The sequence below is a fragment of the Lepisma saccharinum genome, chromosome 10, assembly GCF_977018435.1.
Source record: "Lepisma saccharinum chromosome 10, izLepSacc3.1, whole genome shotgun sequence".
In the NCBI taxonomy this organism is placed as follows: domain Eukaryota; kingdom Metazoa; phylum Arthropoda; class Insecta; order Zygentoma; family Lepismatidae; genus Lepisma; species Lepisma saccharinum.
In genome coordinates, this window is record NC_139238.1 from 27,321,842 (window position 1) to 27,342,423 (window position 20,582).

General features: G+C 40.4%; 1 protein-coding gene across 1 annotated transcript in view; it reads left to right on the forward strand.

The window, feature by feature from the left end:
- Positions 1-20,582, forward strand: part of LOC145994268 (protein takeout-like) — a 45,788-nt gene that overhangs the window by 17,830 nt on the left and 7,376 nt on the right. Inside the window, exons 2-4 of the mRNA XM_083130371.1 lie at positions 619-711; positions 3,168-3,318; positions 4,369-4,502. Of these exons, the coding sequence (XP_082986497.1) occupies positions 619-711; positions 3,168-3,318; positions 4,369-4,502 (378 nt within the window). The remainder of the gene's footprint in view (positions 1-618; positions 712-3,167; positions 3,319-4,368; positions 4,503-20,582) is intronic.

The following is a 20,582-nucleotide window of genomic DNA, read 5'->3' on the forward strand; positions in this document are numbered from 1 at the left end:
CCTCTAATTTTGTCAATCAATTTACTTTCCGCCTTTCCGTAGCGCTGCCATCTATTGTTGCTTCCACCAACTAATTCTCCCTATGTTGATCATTGGGTTCGGCCGTTCAGGCACGTTATAAAACATACAAGATAAAGTGTTAGCCCATGGACGTCTATAGGATTTTTTCCAGGGAGGGGCAAGCAAGGTATTTTTTCAAGGGGGGACAAAAGGCACATTTTCCCCAAAAATAGTGTTGTTAACTAAAGAAACATTGCTTAAATTTGAATTTATGGTGTTCATACAATAATTAACACATATTATTGTGACTAAAAGGAAATTATATGTGTGAAATACTAATATTTGGTTGACTTTCATTTTCCAGGGGGGCCACGGATCCCCTTGCCCCCCCTTCCGGACGCCCATGTGTTAGCCTAAAAACTACGGTAGAACACTTTTGACCTTAGGAAATGAAAATTGTAGCAGTATCCAAGTTTGTTATTTCAGTTAGAATCACCAAAAAGTCTATGTACCGTGGATTATGGAAAACTATTGGCAAATGAATGAATGAATGAAAAGATTTAGTATAAAGCTTCGTTTATAGATTTTTATATTATTATTATTATTTTGTTTTTACAGCAAACGTTTTCCTACCGTGCAAACGAAGCAGTTCTGATCTTGAAGAATGTGTGAAGAAGTCAACACAGCGTTTGGCTTCACATTTAGTGAAAGGTAACATTTCTATCCGATGATAACAGAGCTAGCTGGCCCTTTCTTAATGTCTTATTATGGATTAAAGTTCTTTATTAGGTTGTTAACTAGTGTAATTATAGTTAGTATCCTGCCATTGATTGGAACATGAAAACAGAAGTTAATGTTCAAGTGGATAATTATTAATTTTTTAAAGGAATATTAATTAAGCCTGAGAGTTAGAGAATTAGTATTGTTTGACGAAAAGTTTCATCGTAAGATATATGTGTTAAAAACATGAAAACATGAAAACATGAAAAATTGTCTCACTTTTTAAGGATTTGGGCATCGTTTTGGAAGGACTTGCATTCTTGATAAAACTTGAAGAGCAGAAATAAGTATTATAAACTAATAAAAGAAACTTATTTTATTCCAAATTTATTATTATTATTACTATTATCATGTCTGAATATCCAGAATTTCTTATGCTACTTTTTTCAGTGTTGGACTACTACTATTTCGAATTTGGAAGGGGGTTTAAACCACCCCTCTTCAGCACGCCATGAGTTCTCTCATTAACGAGACTAGGTCCTTCTTGATTGTGAACAATGTGGTACAAAAATCTTGCTAGGCGTTGAGTTTATGGCTACAGCGTATTCTTTTTTCTGTTTGGTAATATGACACACAAACCTTGTTCCTTTGGCATGGCCTTTGAAAAAACACCTATGAATGCTCACAGCGGAGAAAGATGATCCATAAAACATTGTTTCATAACTGTGCAATTGTTTTATACGTCTACAACTGTTTTCAGATTTGCAAGATACACTCAGCCTTCTTTTTCTGGTAGGAGAGCAAAACAGCTTATTGCATTTTAATTGAATGTTGAGCTGTGAGAAGTTTTGTAACATAATTGTTGGTTATTATCCTTCACAGACTATGATAATTGAGCTGCAGCTCTTACACCATGTTAGTGTATTTTGTATTCATTATGAAAAGTGAGACATCGAAGTATGTCTCAACAATATTGACTTCTACAGGGTGTATCAGAAGTGATATCGCAAACGGAAACCGTGAAAAGTACACAAGAGTAGAAGCAAAAAAGTCTCAGTAAACAAGGGGTCCCAAACGATCATTTTGCGGGATAATCGCGAATGTATGGTTATGATCCGGCACTGAGTTGAATGTCTGTATACATCGTACGCTCGTATCCTTGCGCACTCCGAGGTTTCTTTGTTTAAAACTGAACACTGCCGAAAGGGGGCGTTGTAAACAAACCATTCGTCCTGTACATGACGGAAAGTATTACAGGCACGTATCCTGTCAAGTACTGCTTCTACTATCGTGTACTTTTCATCGTTTCAGTTTGCGCTATTACTTCTTGTACACCCTGTATGTGTTATTCTATTCGTAATACCAGAGTATGCTAGATACTTTTGATAAGTATATTTCCAACATTTTATATTAAGTTTGATCATACGTGTGTACTATTGTATAGCGTCTGGGCAAAGACATGTACAGATAGAGATATTTTGAAGAAGTTCCGATCTGAAATGTTTATAACAATTAGTATATATAAACAATTTCGAACAAAATACTCATTCCTCGAGTGGTAAAGCTTACAATGTTCTATTCCAGTAGAACCTCATGAATTATTCTGTATTCAACTGAGAATATAGATACAGTTTAATTTAGATTATGATTCATCAACTGAGATCTAAAATAAACGTTGTCAAATACAAAATTGACAAAATTTCGACCTGCTATTGTAGCAAGCTACGGAGATACTGTATGTCCCAAAAATGGCACTTTTTCACTCAAACCATAAAACCGCCAGTCATAAATCCATCAAATGCTGTACATGATCAAAATTGGTCGTAAATGACAGATTGACATGGCATCAGTCATCAGACGTCTAATTATGGCAATTTGAAAATTTCTTATATCTTTTTCTCATTCAAAAGGGCATTTCTGGAAAAACTTCAACGCTGTCTTCCGCCAGTTATTAATTTATCTGGTTTTCTGTATTGGGTAAAGTAATAATGTTAAGCATTGAGAAATATCTCAATGGATGAGGCTTTACTACAATGCAGAAAACCCGGTGTAAATATCTCTTACCGTTTTCATGATATAAAGTTTCAAAGTTTGGGTTGCGCGACTTTTGAAACACTCCGTACAAGGAAAAATCTAATTGAACACGTGCATAGTACTAGCAAGTAAATAAAATGAATTTCCTCATTATACATAGCTATCCGTTTTGTTTATTATTAGTGAAAAAATATATCAATTTATACATTTCTTTGAAATCGTTCTTGTGGTCATTGTTGTTATTATTTATAAAGAAATTAAGATAACTCAAAAGAAATGAATGACCACAAAATACGTTTTGAGATAGAACATCTCAATATTTTAGTAAGTCGCCTATTCTGCAGTATTTTGTACAGCTCAATGCAAGTGGTATTATAAAGTATGCTATATTTGAAACATTCGAACTCTTTCAGGTTTACCAGAATATGATGTCCCGCCCATCGATCCGTTGATCGTGCCTCGATTGATAATCGAAGACGCCGGACTCAAGCATGTCTTCTTAAAGTTCGAGTTAATCAATCTTCATCTCCATGGGCTGCGGGAAATGCAAATTAAAGATGTCAGGTAAACAATATTATGTCCTATTCAAACTTTGATAGATCCACATAAACTACAATCTGTCCCGGGTATCTAAGGAGCAAGGGAACGGAACCGAGTCCTCTGCGAAAGCAGAGAATCGCGAGGGCTCGACCAACGTGCCAGTCCTCACGGTTGCAGCTACCAGCCGCTTGCAGCAGAGCGCACTTCTTTGCTCCTCCCCAGACTCAATTTTCCACTTTTGTACCGTTATGCGCGGTCTTGCTCCACATATTACCGATACGGAGCGTATAGATATGTTAAACCTTAAAAAATTGTTGGTTTTGGATGTCTAGAATATGTGAATACGAGGGGTGACTGGAAAGTTGGATGTGGGAGGAGAGGAACTTTGTATACTGAATCATTAATCCTTCACAAGGATATACCGTAAACCATATGTTCATCAAAATAGAGATTTGCTAATCCGAGCAAATACCTTCACAAAAGAAAACTGACTCAGACTTCAGGTTCGGAACAGACCTAAACATTCCCTTTGTAAATACTACTAAATGCATCATATCGATTGCTGCATCAGAACGCATCGACGGATGCACTAAAGTGTTTCTTATGGCCTCTACTAAGAATCACATTCAAATTTGATGAATTTTGGGGCAATTTTATATATCGTTAAAGAAACACCAAAGTGCATCATATGATGCATCTTTCGGCATATTTCTTTCGATAATGCACTTAAAACGTGCATTATCTGAACTGCAGACTTTATGTAACTACTACCTAGACTCAGTCTTGGGCTTCAAATCACGTCATCAATATTGGAATATTGCATTTCAAGTTTACAAAACGGATCATAGATGTCAGCACCAATAACTCAATTAAAATATCTGATTCAAGCCCACCTTACTTGTTCTTAGTATTGAAATTTTCAGACGAGAATAAATATGAATTTTTGGTTTAAAATATGAAAATATGAAATTTCGCCTTTATGTATCCACATTCTCGGAGTTTAAATATTTTACCTATCCTAGTTGTGTTCAGTAAATTATGATTAATATAGCTACAAGGTTCTAATCTTTGCAGGGTAGATTTAAAAAACTACATCTTCAAATTTAGCGTGACTTGTCCGATGTTAAGACTGCAAGGAAAGTACGAAGTGGCAGGAACTGTCTACAGAATCCCTACTTTTGGAAAAGGAAATTGTAATCTCATGCTGGGTATGTATGGATGTACATTACACTAGAATGCAATTTAGAGGCATATATATACATCAGAAGAAGTTTGGAATATTGTTATAGTAGGCACAAGAAGTTTGCAATATTGTTATATTAGGCAATAAGTGATAGGCACGGTGGTATATGCGAATGTTCAGCAGACAGACAGATACCATGTGTTGTTGAATTCCAAGGCCTTGCCTATCATCACCTGTTGCCTAATATAACAATATTCCAAACTTTTTGTGAGGAGTGTATATCTAGTTTACACAGTTAAGAAATCGACGGCCACTCGTTAATTTTTTTCAATTTGTTGCCTTAACACTTTGTACGAGTTTAATATGTGTCTGTGTGTGTGTGTGTGGGGGGGGGGGGGGGTTCAAACTCGTAACACATGTGAAATTGGTAGAGATGATGGAGTGTTGTTCAAATGTTCTTTCTTGGGGGGAAATGGTTCCCAAAATATATTTTGAAGCACACGTCAAACTCGTAAAAATTAGTCGGTAATAGTCGATGAGCCCTTCAGCGTCTCTTTTTGTGCGCCCCCCTGGAATTTCGTCCCATAGCCTATAGTCGAGTGACAAGTTTCTCCTGATGTTAAGAGAAAACCCCTTTAAAACAGAGAGAGAGAGAGAGAGAGAGAGAGAGAGAGAGAGAGAGAAAAGTGATAAGGAATGAGAGACATGTGGAAAATTAAAGAACCTCACATAAAAGTGTGGAAAAAGGTAGAACAGAGAAAGAGAAATAAAGAATGTTTAAACTGACAGAGAGAGAGATAGGAAAGTAAGGAAGCAATGGCGTAACCAGTTATGGCACACGGGGTCAGGATCTTTACTGAAATTTGCCATATTACACTGCTTTACCATACAATATACAGGGTGATTGGTAATTCGACCTACTCCTGGAAAGGGGTAATACTAGAGCACATTTGCAACAAATTTGACCCTATGCACTGGGGGTCAGAAATCAATGGGTTTCGAGTTATTGCAGTTTACTGCTATTTATTCAGATTTTCCCCCAATCCGTGTGCCAGGTGACATCATTTGTATCGTTTTGGAGAGCTTATGAAACGAGGAAGTTTTTTCCGTAATTTTTAAGCTGTGTTATTATTTTTTTGAGTAATTCTCTTCGATTTAAACAATAATTTCCAAATTTCTTCATGACGTGTGCTCCAATGACTGTTTCTTTCTGTGGGTATGGGAATTTTGGGCATGATTTTTTTTCCCAGTAGTCAGTTGTTAGCAACATGTCGATTATGTGCCCAGGGTGTAGTAGTTTTTCAGAATTAGTAGTATTTTGGTCGCAAGTCGGGATATGTCACGAAAATCTACAAACTGCAATGACTCGAAACCCATTAATTTCCGACACACCCCACACCCCCTATACGCCTTCATGGCGTGGTGCTATGCACAGGGGAGCACTTTACTTTTTTACTTTTTTACGGTGCATAGGGTCAAATTTGTTGCAAATGTGCTCTAGTATTATCCTTATCCAGGAATGGGTCGAATTACCAATCACCCTGTATTTATTTAGTATAACCATGCTGGCTAAACATGTTATATTATTATTACTCTTATTATTATTATTACATGTAACTTTTATCACAGTAAAATGATAATTTAATTGGGTTATATTATTATGGTTACACGTAAGCTTGTGTATGCGGCATGTGGCATTCACCTTAAAAAATATTTTTTATAATAATGTACATAAGGATTTTGTAGATATCATAATCACTTTTGGTGAAAGTACATCAATCTCGTAATCATCTAATGGTGTTTATTAGGCTCTGATAAAGTAAAAGAAACACATTATATGTACTGATGGGGTGAAGCTCATACGTAAGGAAATGTTATATGTAAACTGTAATTACACTTACATTTACCTTAATTTAAAATTCAATAATTTTGTAATTTGAAACTGAAGGAAAGTTTTCTGAGGGGGTAAAAGGGAGTGTTCGAAATTAACGTGGGGGCATACTGGGGACTTTCTCCCCACAAAGAATTTTATCCAGAAAAATAAAATTATTTCAATCCCTGCCAGGGATGTTTATATCTCCCCCTCAAAGAAAATGGGGTTGAAAACATATCGTGCACAATTTTTTAACTACTAGGGGAGAGGGAAAGGTTTTCAGCTACAGTTTCTCGTTATGATTTCTCTACATAATCTCTATAATCACCACCCCCCCACCCCCAGATCAATGCACTTGTGCATTCTGTGCTGCAATTTGTTTACAGTCATTAGGTAGAATAATTCGTCCTGAGTCTCACACCACTGAATGACCGCCTTCGTCCGTGTGGAAGTGACGTCCTCGAAGTGAATTCTTCATAGCAGGGAAAAGATGAAAATCTGACATGCCAGGTCGGGGAAATAAGGTGGATGGGGAAGTGCGGTGAAGCGACCAAAGCAGCCTGTGCAGTGAGGCCTTTCCGACAGAGGTATCGAATCACGGCCCTGTCGGCTACTCGCTTCTCCGACACTTCATTCATTTTAACCTGACATAAAAATAGAAGAAAACATGTGAATTTCATAAAAGTTCGCACGGAGTGTCCTAAAACTCAAACCTTACATCCTCCAAAATTATAACTACCTAGCACTCCTTCCATGCGAGGCTCAAAACTTTTCACTCTACCCTCGTATGTAACAAACACAACTGATTGATTTGGTGTTTTAAGTCCACTTTTTATGCACAGTAAGGCTAATCGGGACTGGACCTACAGTTTGAAGTGGGATCCGAACCACTTGTACCTCCACCGGGTATCGAACACGGGACCCCTTGATTACAAGACGACGACGCTACCACTGCGCCATCGGGGAGGCCCAAACACAACTGAAAAAATATTCTTGTCCATTAATGATCCAGCCATCAAAGATTTCCCTGCCGAAAAAATATGAATCCTTGTGGATTAAAAACATACGCCATTCTGCCAATGATCAACCTCACCAAGGCGAGACAACAGCAAGCTGTTTTCGGTTTAAGATTTCATGGCATATCTAGTGCTGATATTTTACACGTATTGAAAGGGTTCATAGGTTAGAGGGAAGTTAGATGGCAATAGAAATTTGGTCAAGTTTTAAGTGTTACAATTATAGTTCGATAGTTCTCTGTTGTGTATGAGGGATTTCTTAGGATGTAAATACAATAAGTGTTTCTAAATTATGTGCATATGTTATCATAGATTTAATGACCTAGGCTAGAACCAAAGTTCTACTTCACGTACAACCGCAAGAAAATAGTTTAGTTCACTGATTAGTAACATATACAAACTTCCATACTCCCTCCCCCCAAAAACTACCCTCCACAATGAAATCACAAATACGCCACTGAGTAGACATACCTTCACCCACCCCACACCCTCAAAGAAAGAAGCTTAATCGCACAATGTTGTCTAGAAAGCAGACTGGATTCTGAACTTGTATACAGCGCCAAAGTATTTTAAATTCAATTTGAATTTTATGATTTGCAAAGTAATAATAATAAGAATAATGATAAAGTTATAACAATAATGTAATGATAGCAATAATAATAATAACAAAAACAATAATACAAGTTTCTATGACCGAAGGACAAGATATGAAATCTCACTATGCTCCCTCTGAGAGAAAATCCTACGGGCGGCCTTGGAGTGGGCATCACCCCCAAAGCTAGAGTTTGATTCGCACAGATAAATATGCCTCTTGTACACCCTGAAAAATGTATTGCTTGCTCCCTCCCTGGTAAAAATCCTGCGAATATACACGCCTATCCGCACCAAAAAAGCGAGGCGCATAACGTTATCATAATATACACTATCTATATAGCTTCGTATCATGATATTATTATTTCTATAGCCACTGAGGAAATTTGGGGATAGGGTACTTAAAAGAGAGGGCCGGCCCTAGGGGCGGCAACTGGGGCACCCGCCCGAGGCCCCTCGCTTTAGAGAACCCCGTGCCAGGCCATTCCCATACAGAATAAAAATAAAGTGTTAATCCTCAGCGGGAAATACATTAAAAATACTTGTAAGATTAATTTTGTTTACATTTACAATGCGTAAAGGTGAATTACTCAATAAGAATTGGCCAAGCATTGTAAGGGTTTGGATATAGCATTGAGCCATGGCGAATGTCGCGATATTGATGGCAGGGATTTATGTTCAGAACTGAAAGTCTTCCGTGATCTTTTACCTCAGCAAATTAGAACAGCAGAACAAACCCTACAATACATTAGGCATCTCTCAAGATGCCTTTACAAAACACGTACATTGTATTTGAGAATTTTGCTGACAATCCCTGTTACTGCAGCTAGTGCTAAGAGAAGATTTTCGAAGCTTAAACTTATCCAGTGGCGTGGCGTGACTTTTTCAAAAGTGTTACCCTACACCCCCCCCCCCCAAAAAAAAAACATGCCTTTGATCTGGATTCTTTTTTGTTGCAATCCGCTCAGTGATTTATTTAGCCCCAATCACTCCTAGAAAGAACAACCCACTCATGAGAGACTTACAGGGAAAATCCAGTGAATAGTGGTTGAGCCTTGTCAACCATATCTGTTTCTTTGCAAAGAGGTGGAAATGGGAAGAAGAACCACACATATTGATACTACATATTTATTACTTTTTGGTTGGTTTCAGTACACATTTTTGGATCCTTTAATTCATATACATGCATATATTCTACTGTTTAAATACATACTCATTAGCGTTTTTAGTGTTTTCACTTATGAAAATTCTGGAATAGAAAATCTGCGTATAGACGAAAACTGAAAATTGACATTTACATGATTTACCCTGTTGAATACTTCATTTTCATTTGCTGAAACTTCGTCTGTGAACAAGTATTGTTTTTATATTTCGCATTACTTATTTCTATTTTAGTTGTATACAGAAAGGACATATTTAGTAATGATACTAATTACTTATTTATGCTTGTGTCCTCTGCTTTTTCCTTAGTATTTACTTCAAAACCGAGTGTAAAACAATAGCTTGTAATTTGGCGCCATCTGTCAGGATTTTACGAAACCCTCCGTGTGTGCAGGGCCCGTGACGAAAATTCGTAACGTACTCTGAGTACGTGGGATCGAACCAAGAACCTTCACCATTGAGGGGGGTGATGTAGCTCGCTTAATCATTCATCCTCCTTATTTGAGCACTCGCCCTTCAAGGTAAGCCTAATGGTAATGGGCGAGAGGTACTAACTACACACTTGGAAATGGCAAAACACAAGCTTTCGGATTTATACCTTCAAGTTTAGATCAATAGATCAACATGGTTGGAAGTAACAATACCTGTCTGTCTCTGATGATACAATTCCCCGCTGATAGCTGTTCATATCGAAACGTGTTCGATCGCTCAATCTCCTCCGTTCCTTCTTGTTCGGCGATTCCAGGCAAAAGACCCCACACCACACGTTGCTCTCTGTTTTGTTCTCTTTCCTCCTTCCCTGGTCGTTGCCCTGAAATACCAGCTGATCAGCACTTTAACTCCAATAGACCAGGAAGGATTTGTAAATTACTGATGTGACATTCTTTGAATGGCTGAGAGAGCAACGGCTGGCGACAGGGGTTATGAATTCAGGCTAGCTATAAATCTCAATTTAGAAGAGATTGATACGAATTGTTCAGATTAAGGTGAGGAGTTACGGTTACGCGCCAGTTGTGTATTGATTTCAATATCGCCCGAATGGTCACTGCTACTAAAGGAAAAAGAAACTGGGTGCATGCAAGAGTATCAATTTCTCCCCATGGATACTCCCATAAGCGCAATGCATTTCTTCTTGCCTCATACGGCAGTGTTGTCAAACCTGATGCGCATAAAAGAGCTAAATTTCACCTTGAATGGAGTTAAAACTGAAGGCTGAAAAAAGTGCCTCCTAGGGTAATGTTAGTTGTCAAAGGGGTGGGGCGCTGCTAACTCTAAATTTATGTCAATTTATTCTTAGTTTTCACCATTTAGATCACCCATCTCAATAATCCACCGATGTCAATTTCACGTCAAACACGGTGCTATAAGAAAGTAACTGGGAAGATAAGAGGGGACGCAGCCAGTAGTAGTATAAGTGGCCCGGTTCTACGCCCGAAAATGAGGCTCGGTGAGGCTCGCAGTGTTGCCAACCCCTTATTCGAAAAAATCACCAAGGTTTTTATCTCGGTCTAACCTAATTTAAAGCAAAAAGCTGGCAATACTGCGAATCTCACCGAGCCTCATTTTCTTGCAGTGTTGCCAGCTCGAGCGAGGCGTAGCCTTTTATGGTGTATGTTAACGGTTTGCTCTCGTAAGGCATGAGCCTTATTTTCTCGCAGTGTTGCTAGCTCACCCCAAGAATATTTCACCATGTGATATTTTACAGGCGAAGCTAACCTACAAATGGGAGTTGGCAACACTGGCAACATCAATTGCGGTTTAGTGTTGCTAACTCACCTCAAGAATATTTTACCATGTGATATTTTACAGGCGAAGCTAACTTACAGAGTAGTAGGATCAAGCCGGTTGACCAACCGAAAATGGCGCTCGGTGGCGCTCGCAGTGTTACCAACTCCTCACTTGAAAAAATCACCAAGGTTTTTGTTTTTGGGTCTAACCTAACCTCAAGCAAGGAGCTGGCAACACTGCTTGAGGCTTTTCTCGCAGTGTGGCCAACTCACCCCAAGAAAATTTCACCATGTGATATTTTACAAGCGAAGCTAACCTACAAATGGGAGTTGCCAACACTGATTAGTGGAGGTGCACGGGTTGAGTGCCATCAATTGGCGATCAGTGTTGCCAACTCACCCCAAGAATATTTCACCACATATTATTTTACAGGCGAAGCTAACCTACAAATGGGAATTGGCAACTCTGGCAACATCAATTGCGATTCAATATTGCCAACTCACCTCAAAAATATTTCACCATGTGATATTTTACAGGCGAAGCTAACCTACAAATAGAAGTTGACAACACTGGTAACATCAATTGCGATTCAATGTTGCCAACTCACCTGAAGAATATTTCACCATGTGATATTTTGCAGGCGAAGCTAACCTACAAATAGAAGTTGACAACACTGGTAACATCAATTGCGGTTCAATGTTGCCAACTTACCTGAAGAATATTTCATCATGTGATATTTTACAGGCGAAGCTAACCTACGAATGAGCAACACTGACTAATAGAAGTGGCCGGGGTTGCGTCCGAATCAGCAGCAGATGTCACCTAGAGCGCTGTTCCATCCGGGACTCAGCCAATCTCTGTTGTCTGAATTTGCGGTAGACGTGGAGTCGGAGGGAGGCGCGACAGATGCACGCTTGAACTCGCTGTGACGCTGCGCTTGGCAGCCATATTCTAACTTTCATTTTGTACAGACAATATTTACTGATTAGAGGATGTAAAACTCAGTTATATTTTAATATTTTATCGATAATGAATGCAGAAAACGTAAATGATGAAATAGCGTGTTATATTTTTTAATGTGAGTAGTTAGGTGGAAATCATTGTCATGTTTGTTTGCGCCCCAGAGCGCGGTGGGTGAAGTTCGGGCTGACACCTGGCGGGAAAAGTGACAGGCGTACTACAAGGGGACATGCAGATTCGGACGACTTGGACGCGACTTCGAGTGCACGCGAGAGCAACGGGGGAGAACGGGATGGAGCGCTTGCCAATCCGGACACGGCTTTTGTAAACCTCTCTCGGGAACGATGTGCCACACACGCGCGCGCGCGCCTATCGGTAGATTACGTTTCGCGTATTTATTCGTTGTGCTGGCACAGCGTGATGAGTAAATAATGCATTTTCTCATTTTTGAAGTACGAATGCACTTTATCGTAATCTTCCAAGTCCCGGGGACACTAATGTTTGTATATCGTGACTTTTGTAAACCTCTCTCGGGAACGATGTGCCACACACACACACACGTGCACGCGCTGGCGCCTCTTATTATTTCTGTATTATGGCGCAAACACATCTAGAAAAACTACAATTTTGCTCCCTCTCCTCTCTGCGTGTGCTATCAACAATACGTAAGCCTTGGGACGACGAAAATTACACAACGGTGAGCCTCGTCAATACACCTACCCCGCAACATCTGGAGCGTGCAAAATACATAAATAGCGGGTCGCTTGGGTGTATACAATTTGTTTTATTTATATTTTGTTTCAAAGCAAGCGAGATAACCGGAGCATGCAGGCACACAACAGCGAGCTGGGATGGAAGATCATCAGCATATCCGGAGCGTGCAGGTACATAATAGCGAGCTGCTTGGGCGTTAGCGTGGCTTCGCCGGATGCAATACACACGATGCTTAGATTACAACAGGTTGTTAACATTAGCTTTAGGGAAGAATATTCTAGAGAAGATTGTCTCAGAACATTTTCATAGTTTCACACTTCTATTAAATTGGTAGAAAAAATATATTAGTGGGCAATAAAATCTGAAGAAGATTTGTGTCTAGCAAAAATAAGCTAAATAGAATTACACATGCATACAATATTTATTTTTTTTCTATCTACAATCATATTTTTCTTATATATTTTTTCAATTTTTTTATAGGGTTGATTAAAGCACATATTTGAAGAAGACAACGCTCCACCACCAACCGATCACATATAAATAAACATACCCAAAAAAAAATGCGCTCCATGAAAAGTTGCCCTGTGTGCAAAACAGCCATATCAAGCAAAAATTTTGCAAGACATTGTCGCACCTGCGTGCCAAGCAAGCATTTGGCTGCCACCGAATTGTGTTCCGGATGCAATAAATACATTACAATTGCGTATGTCAAGAAGCATAAGCTTACTTGTCTAAGCAAAAATACATCTGGGGCTCAACCGTCGACCAGCTCAACCAAGAGGAAGGCAGAAGCAGCCTCCATCAATGCACCACCTGCTAAACGCGTCAAGCCTGCGATAAAAGCAGACCGGTCTGCTTTTGGGGGAATATTAGGAGATTACATTCAATTGTCGGATGGCTCATGCGACGTGCGTAGCTTTTTAGAGGAGAAGCAAGCAGAAATAGTTTCTATTTTTAGTAATGCACATCGTCTATCCTAAATCCGTAGCTCTGCGTGCATTCTACAGCATGTACCTCATACCTAACGTCACGCAGCACAACAACAAAATTAGCGTCGGAAGCGAACACATCGTCGTCACGCCAGGTCAATACAATCTTTCCACTTTGCAAGCTCAGTTACCCAAAGGCACGTACCTTTCTCAAAATTCGGTCACGCACAGAGTGGAAATCCTATCGGCGACGGAGACCATAAACCTGGGCACCATGGGAGAACTTTTAGGTTTCGAGAACGACACCAAACTCGAAGCTGGCATCAAACATACGGCAACCAACATTCCTAAATTTCTGGCCATAGAAACTCTAAACGTTCACTGCAACGTGGCGGAAGGCATGATCACAAAATCCTCGGACGGATTGTTAGGAAGTCACAAGCAGACGGGAATCATAGCCACTTTCAAACCCAGTTCCGAGTTCATGGAACCGATCATCTACACACCCTCTTCGCCGATCTATTTTCCAGTATGTCGCAACCGCATAGACGACATAGAGTTGGTGGTGACGAACGAGAAAGGAGAGGTGGTGGATTTCGCAGGTGCAACGACCACTGCCATCGTGGAGATCAACATATAATAAATAACACACATAGTGAAAATGGAACAAATCGAAAGTTACGAATTGCAATCTTTTCCTCCGAACCGTCGCACGTTCGCCAATCTCAACGAAGCGAACAGGGAGATCGAATACGACGTGGACGTAGGCGACGGGTTTGTTCATCCTCACAGAGCGGACCTCTATCTTCAATTCGACGTGGTGAAGAAGGAAAGCGGAGACGCGTTTCCCGCAACAGCAAATTTGATACTCGTGGACAACTTCGTACCTCACCTGTTCTCGCAGGTGGAGGTGAGGAAACACAACACCGTCATAGACAGAATAGATTATCCAGGCATCACGTCGACGGCAGTGGGAACATTGAAATTATCCAAAACTGACGCAGCATACTACCAGGCGGGAGGATTCGAAGCGGGGACCAAAATATCGACTAGAAGTCACACGGTACTCTTTCCCATGCGTCTGCTACCGGGATTCTTCTCGGACTACAAGGAGATCATGTGGAAGGGGGGATTGCGCGTCACGTTTCGAAGAGCAGCCAACGACAACAACGCACTGATGCGATACACCAACTTGAACGCTGACGGCACGCCGATAGCCAACACATTACCCGAAGCGGCCAAGTGCGTCATCCGGAGCATGGAGTTGAGAATGCCGATCGTGGAATACGAAACAAACTACGCCCTCAAGTACAAAGCGGAGATCTTGAAGAGTCCGCAGGTGCCGATTCATTTTCACGGTTACCAGTGCGTGCAGAAGATGGCATCGGGAAGTCACATGGAATTCGACGTGACGACGCAGTTCAACAACATACAGTTCGACATGCCAGATTTCGTCGTAGTGTTCTTTCAAACCGGGCGCGATAACAACCAGGAAAAAGATTCCAGCAAATTCGACGACTGCAAGATCAAAAACATTTATCTCAAAAATGGACGCAACGAAGTGTTCCCGCGCGAGAATTACAACCTCGACATGACCAAAGACGATTATCTCAAACTTTACGAAGCTTACACGGCTTTCAAACGCGTGACCGAGGGAAGCATGGACATGTACTACACCCCCAGTGAATTCAAAACCCGCAGGCCGATGTTCGTCATCAACACATCTAAGAGGAAGCAGGTGGTGGTCAACGATCGAACCAACATCAAGATCGTCTGCGAGTTCAACAGTCCGTTGCCCGAGGACACCGTATGCAGTGTGATCCTGGTCGCCGAGAAGTCCTTCGTCCACGACGTGAAGAACGAGAGGGTCACAGAGCAGTTTTAACATGTTTAACATCTTTTTTCTTGCACAAATAATAAGAGGCGCCAGCGCGTGCACGTGTGTGTGTGTGTGGCACATCGTTCCCGAGAGAGGTTTACAAAAGTCACGATATACAAACATTAGTGTCCCCGGGACTTGGAAGATTACGATAAAGTGCATTCGTACTTCAAAAATGAGAAAATGCATTATTTACTCATCACGCTGTGCCAGCACAACGAATAAATACGCGAAACGTAATCTACCGATAGGCGCGCGCGCGCGTGTGTGGCACATCGTTCCCGAGAGAGGTTTACAAAAGCCGTGTCCGGATTGGCAAGCGCTCCATCCCGTTCTCCCCCGTTGCTCTCGCGTGCACTCGAAGTCGCGTCCAAGTCGTCCGAATCTGCATGTCCCCTTGTAGTACGCCTGTCACTTTTCCCGCCAGGTGTCAGCCCGAACTTCACCCACCGCGCTCTGGGGCGCAAACAAACATGACAATGATTTCCACCTAACTACTCACATTAAAAAATATAACACGCTATTTCATCATTTACGTTTTCTGCATTCATTATCGATAAAATATTAAAATATAACTGAGTTTTACATCCTCTAATCAGTAAATATTGTCTGTACAAAATGAAAGTTAGAATATGGCTGCCAAGCGCAGCGTCACAGCGAGTTCAAGCGTGCATCTGTCGCGCCTCCCTCCGACTCCACGTCTACCGCAAATTCAGACAACAGAGATTGGCTGAGTCCCGGATGGAACAGCGCTCTAGGTGACATCTGCTGCTGATTCGGACGCAACCCCGGCCACTTCTATTAGTCAGTGTTGCTCATTCGTAGGTTAGCTTCGCCTGTAAAATATCACATGATGAAATATTCTTCAGGTAAGTTGGCAACATTGAACCGCAATTGATGTTACCAGTGTTGTCAACTTCTATTTGTAGGTTAGCTTCGCCTGCAAAATATCACATGGTGAAATATTCTTCAGGTGAGTTGGCAACATTGAATCGCAATTGATGTTACCAGTGTTGTCAACTTCTATTTGTAGGTTAGCTTCGCCTGTAAAATATCACATGGTGAAATATTTTTGAGGTGAGTTGGCAATATTGAATCGCAATTGATGTTGCCAGAGTTGCCAATTCCCATTTGTAGGTTAGCTTCGCCTGTAAAATAATATGTGGTGAAATATTCTTGGGGTGAGTTGGCAACACTGATCGCCAATTGATGGCACTCAACCCGTGCACCTCCACTAATCAGTGTTGGCAACTCCCATTTGTAGGTTAGCTTCGCTTGTAAAATATCACATGGTGAAATTTTCTTGGGGTGAGTTGGCCACACTGCGAGAAAAGCCTCAAGCAGTGTTGCCAGCTCCTTGCTTGAGGTTAGGTTAGACCCAAAAACAAAAACCTTGGTGATTTTTTCAAGTGAGGAGTTGGTAACACTGCGAGCGCCACCGAGCGCCATTTTCGGTTGGTCAACCGGCTTGATCCTACTACTCTGTAAGTTAGCTTCGCCTGTAAAATATCACATGGTAAAATATTCTTGAGGTGAGTTAGCAACACTAAACCGCAATTGATGTTGCCAGTGTTGCCAACTCCCATTTGTAGGTTAGCTTCGCCTGTAAAATATCACATGGTGAAATATTCTTGGGGTGAGCTAGCAACACTGCGAGAAAATAAGGCTCATGCCTTACGAGAGCAAACCGTTAACATACACCATAAAAGGCTACGCCTCGCTCGAGCTGGCAACACTGCAAGAAAATGAGGCTCGGTGAGATTCGCAGTATTGCCAGCTTTTTGCTTTAAATTAGGTTAGACCGAGATAAAAACCTTGGTGATTTTTTCGAATAAGGGGTTGGCAACACTGCGAGCCTCACCGAGCCTCATTTTCGGGCGTAGAACCGGGCCACTTATACTACTGCCAGTATAACAATATGCGGTGTAAAATGTACAATCATGGTCTATTTGGGCCGGAAACCAGTGATGGCATTATAGTGGCGCACGGGGGCGGCGCCCCAGTTCACAGCCAAACGAGTGCACGAAAGTGCCAGATCTGGCTCCAAGAGAGCTAAGTTGGAAACACTGCCACGGAGGGCAGAGCTTGAGAAACTGTTCCACATGCCCTTAATTTTAAAAATCAGAGATCTCTGTGATTTATATACCTCTTATACTTTTTCGCAGGGGATAATCTATTTACATTTTGGTGCAAATTTGATCATTTTGCCTCTAAAATAGTACGCACAACCTTGAAAATTTTTAACAATATTTTACATATTTCTGTTGCTTTTCGAATACACGATCCGCTTAAAAGTAAGAAAGAACAAATGAGTTTCAAATATTTGAAACATCTGCTGTCGAGTAACAAGGTTTTGCACTGACAGCAAGGCGGCCCTCAGATTTTTTTTTATGTCGCGTATATGTGTTCATTCAACGAGAAAATGTGTAGAGTCACTCGGGGGAATACGCCCAACTTTTCTTTTGGCGGTTTATAGCTTCGCTAAATGAAGGAGTGTCGCAATGAAAAGGATGTCAAATGAAAGCTACATGCTTTGTTATTGTTACCTATAAGTTTTATTACTGTAAGTCTTATAGCAAAAGAACCAGAGAGAAATAAACAGATGAACGTCAATTTGGGCAAATCACCCCGTGTTCAGGGTAAAATGTCCACCCAACAGGGGTAAAATGCCCAGTACAAGAAACAATTGTTGTAATACTTGACATGACATATCTAAAGGACAATAATACACAGCATTAACTGGAAGATTATTAACGTTTGTTTCGTAAAGAGAACATAATTCGTACAGACAAGCATAGCGTTTCTAACAACATTTATTTTGAATTTACCATAGCCTCTTTTACTGTTTACATTTGTGAGTAATTGCATTTCACTTTGGACACACGGACGTGAATTTCATGCATCCACATACTACAACGAATACACTGGATCCAGTCACATTGTGGTCCTTTCTTATCATAATAATGCCCATGCGCATATTGTACTTAATTTCTGTGGGCATATCACCCCACAGCAACAAGCAGAAAATTGAATCACTGGTTTGGCAACTCTGAACACCGTGCGGCAGTTTCATTCTACAGATATGTTTCCCTCACTCTTGATCTTTACACCAAATATAATTCAGTTTCTTTCTCTCTTGGGAATATTTTTGCACACTGTTAATACAGCAACGTCCAAAAAATTATTACCTCAAAAATTGTCTTCTTACCTCATGAAATTAACCCTGAATGGCTTCAGATTCTTCTCACAAGCTCCAAACCCGCTGCCTCGTCTCACCACGGAGGGCGCTTTCAAACAAGAGTCGGAGAATTGCCATAACATTAACGTTGCGCGAGATACGAGGGGGTGGGCATATTCCCCCGAGTGACTCTATTGGAAATGAAAATGTCTGTAAATACGCGTATGTAAATACAGTGCCTTTCTCTGTCGAGTCTTCCGTGAAGCGGCCGGCATTTAGACCCACAGCTGTACGCTGACCTTGGCACTGAAGGCGTCAGTGCTTCAGTATCCAGATACATGGTGTCCAGTTTGGACGTGTTTGTGAAGTGTTAAATTGTCAACAAGTGTTTTTAGATTGTTTTGTTTTAGTTTACGTATTACTGGTGCTTTTCTGCTGTCTAATAATGCCACGTACAATTTAAAACAACGAATTTTTATGTACGTCTCTTACGTCATTACGAATTTTTATTGGGAAGTTAGAATGCGTTTTACAGCAGAATTCCCAGATATTCCTGTTTCACACAGAGACAGTGTTCGATAACTTGTGAACAAATTTAGGTAATCAGGGAATATTCTTGATAAGAAGGAGAAACTAGACGACGTTGGAGCCCGAATGGTATAGACTTTTCAAAAATCGCTCCTGTGCCTTTGCACAAAAAACAGACATTTGCATGACGTCTGCATGGCGAGCTACCAAACTTTTAAACCTGAAGCCATACATTAGAATAATTGAAAGAAAACATCAGGAGAGAATTTGAAGTAATTTCGGAAGAAGAACTGCGTGTGTTACTGAAAATGTCCTTTAAGAAAGCCGTAAATGTGTAGATGCAGGAGGACATAATTTCCAACACCTCATGCAACAAGATACGGGCTCATTTTAATTATAACTGTCCGTGTAATTGTACGAGCTTATTTTATTACATAGCTAGCGCTCGATAGATCCAACACACAATACGCCTTCTACTGGGTATTAGCCATTTCGCAACACTGGCGATCCTGGTGGAGCATCGGCTAAGCAGAATAAGCCCGCTAAGCGGAAATAAAACTGCCAGAGTTTTTCTGTTTATTGATGCCTTGTCTGATTTTCTATCATAAATAGTAACGTTATAATAACTGTGTAAAATTGCATCATTCATTTTGAATTACTCTGTATACTTATCGAGTAAAACATGTAAATATATGCACTTATGAAGTAAAATATGTAAATATGTGTACTTATGAGTATGCACTTTAAAATGCACTCTTTTTAGGCATTATTCGGCATTATAACACCAATACAGCGTAAACTATAACATTGGCAATCTCATCCTCATTCAATATTATTTGTTTCAATAATTCAGTAGTAAAATTAAACACTTACTTTCATGCACATAAACGGTGTTGGGCGAGATTGCACACGCTTTCTACCTCTTTGCAGTTTCTATACGAATTGGTCAAGTTAACAGTCTGGAAGTAGTTCCTAACCGTCGCGAAGAGATGGCGCTACTAGGTGTAAACCGTCAGAGGCATCTACGGTGAAATCTCAAACTACGTGCACTGTGGATATTTTATACGTATGCCTTCGAGTGAGCAGATATTAAAACAACATTGCTTATATTTGCGATATAAATGGATACTTTTTATTAATAGTACCTAACAGTAACTATAACTTTAATATAATATAAAACTTCACTACGAATCGTGAATCCTTTTATATTTCCCAAGTATCCGCTGTACCAAGACTTACGTATTTCATGAATGTTAATTTGTGTTGTCGTTTTACCAAAATAAATGTTAATTATGGAAGTAATGAAATAAGATATCATTTGTGGATAACTACACAAAATATTAAAATAATGATCAATTATTTCTTGATCATGCCGTATGCCTTCTTGGGAAATCTGATGGTAAGAGACGTGTAGGAAGGCCAAGACGAAGATGGAGGGATAATGTTGAGATGAACCTAAAGGAAATCGGTAAGGATGGAAAAGATTGGATTGATCTTGCCCAGGATAGGGACAGATGGAAGGCTTGTGTTGCTGCAGCCATAAACCTT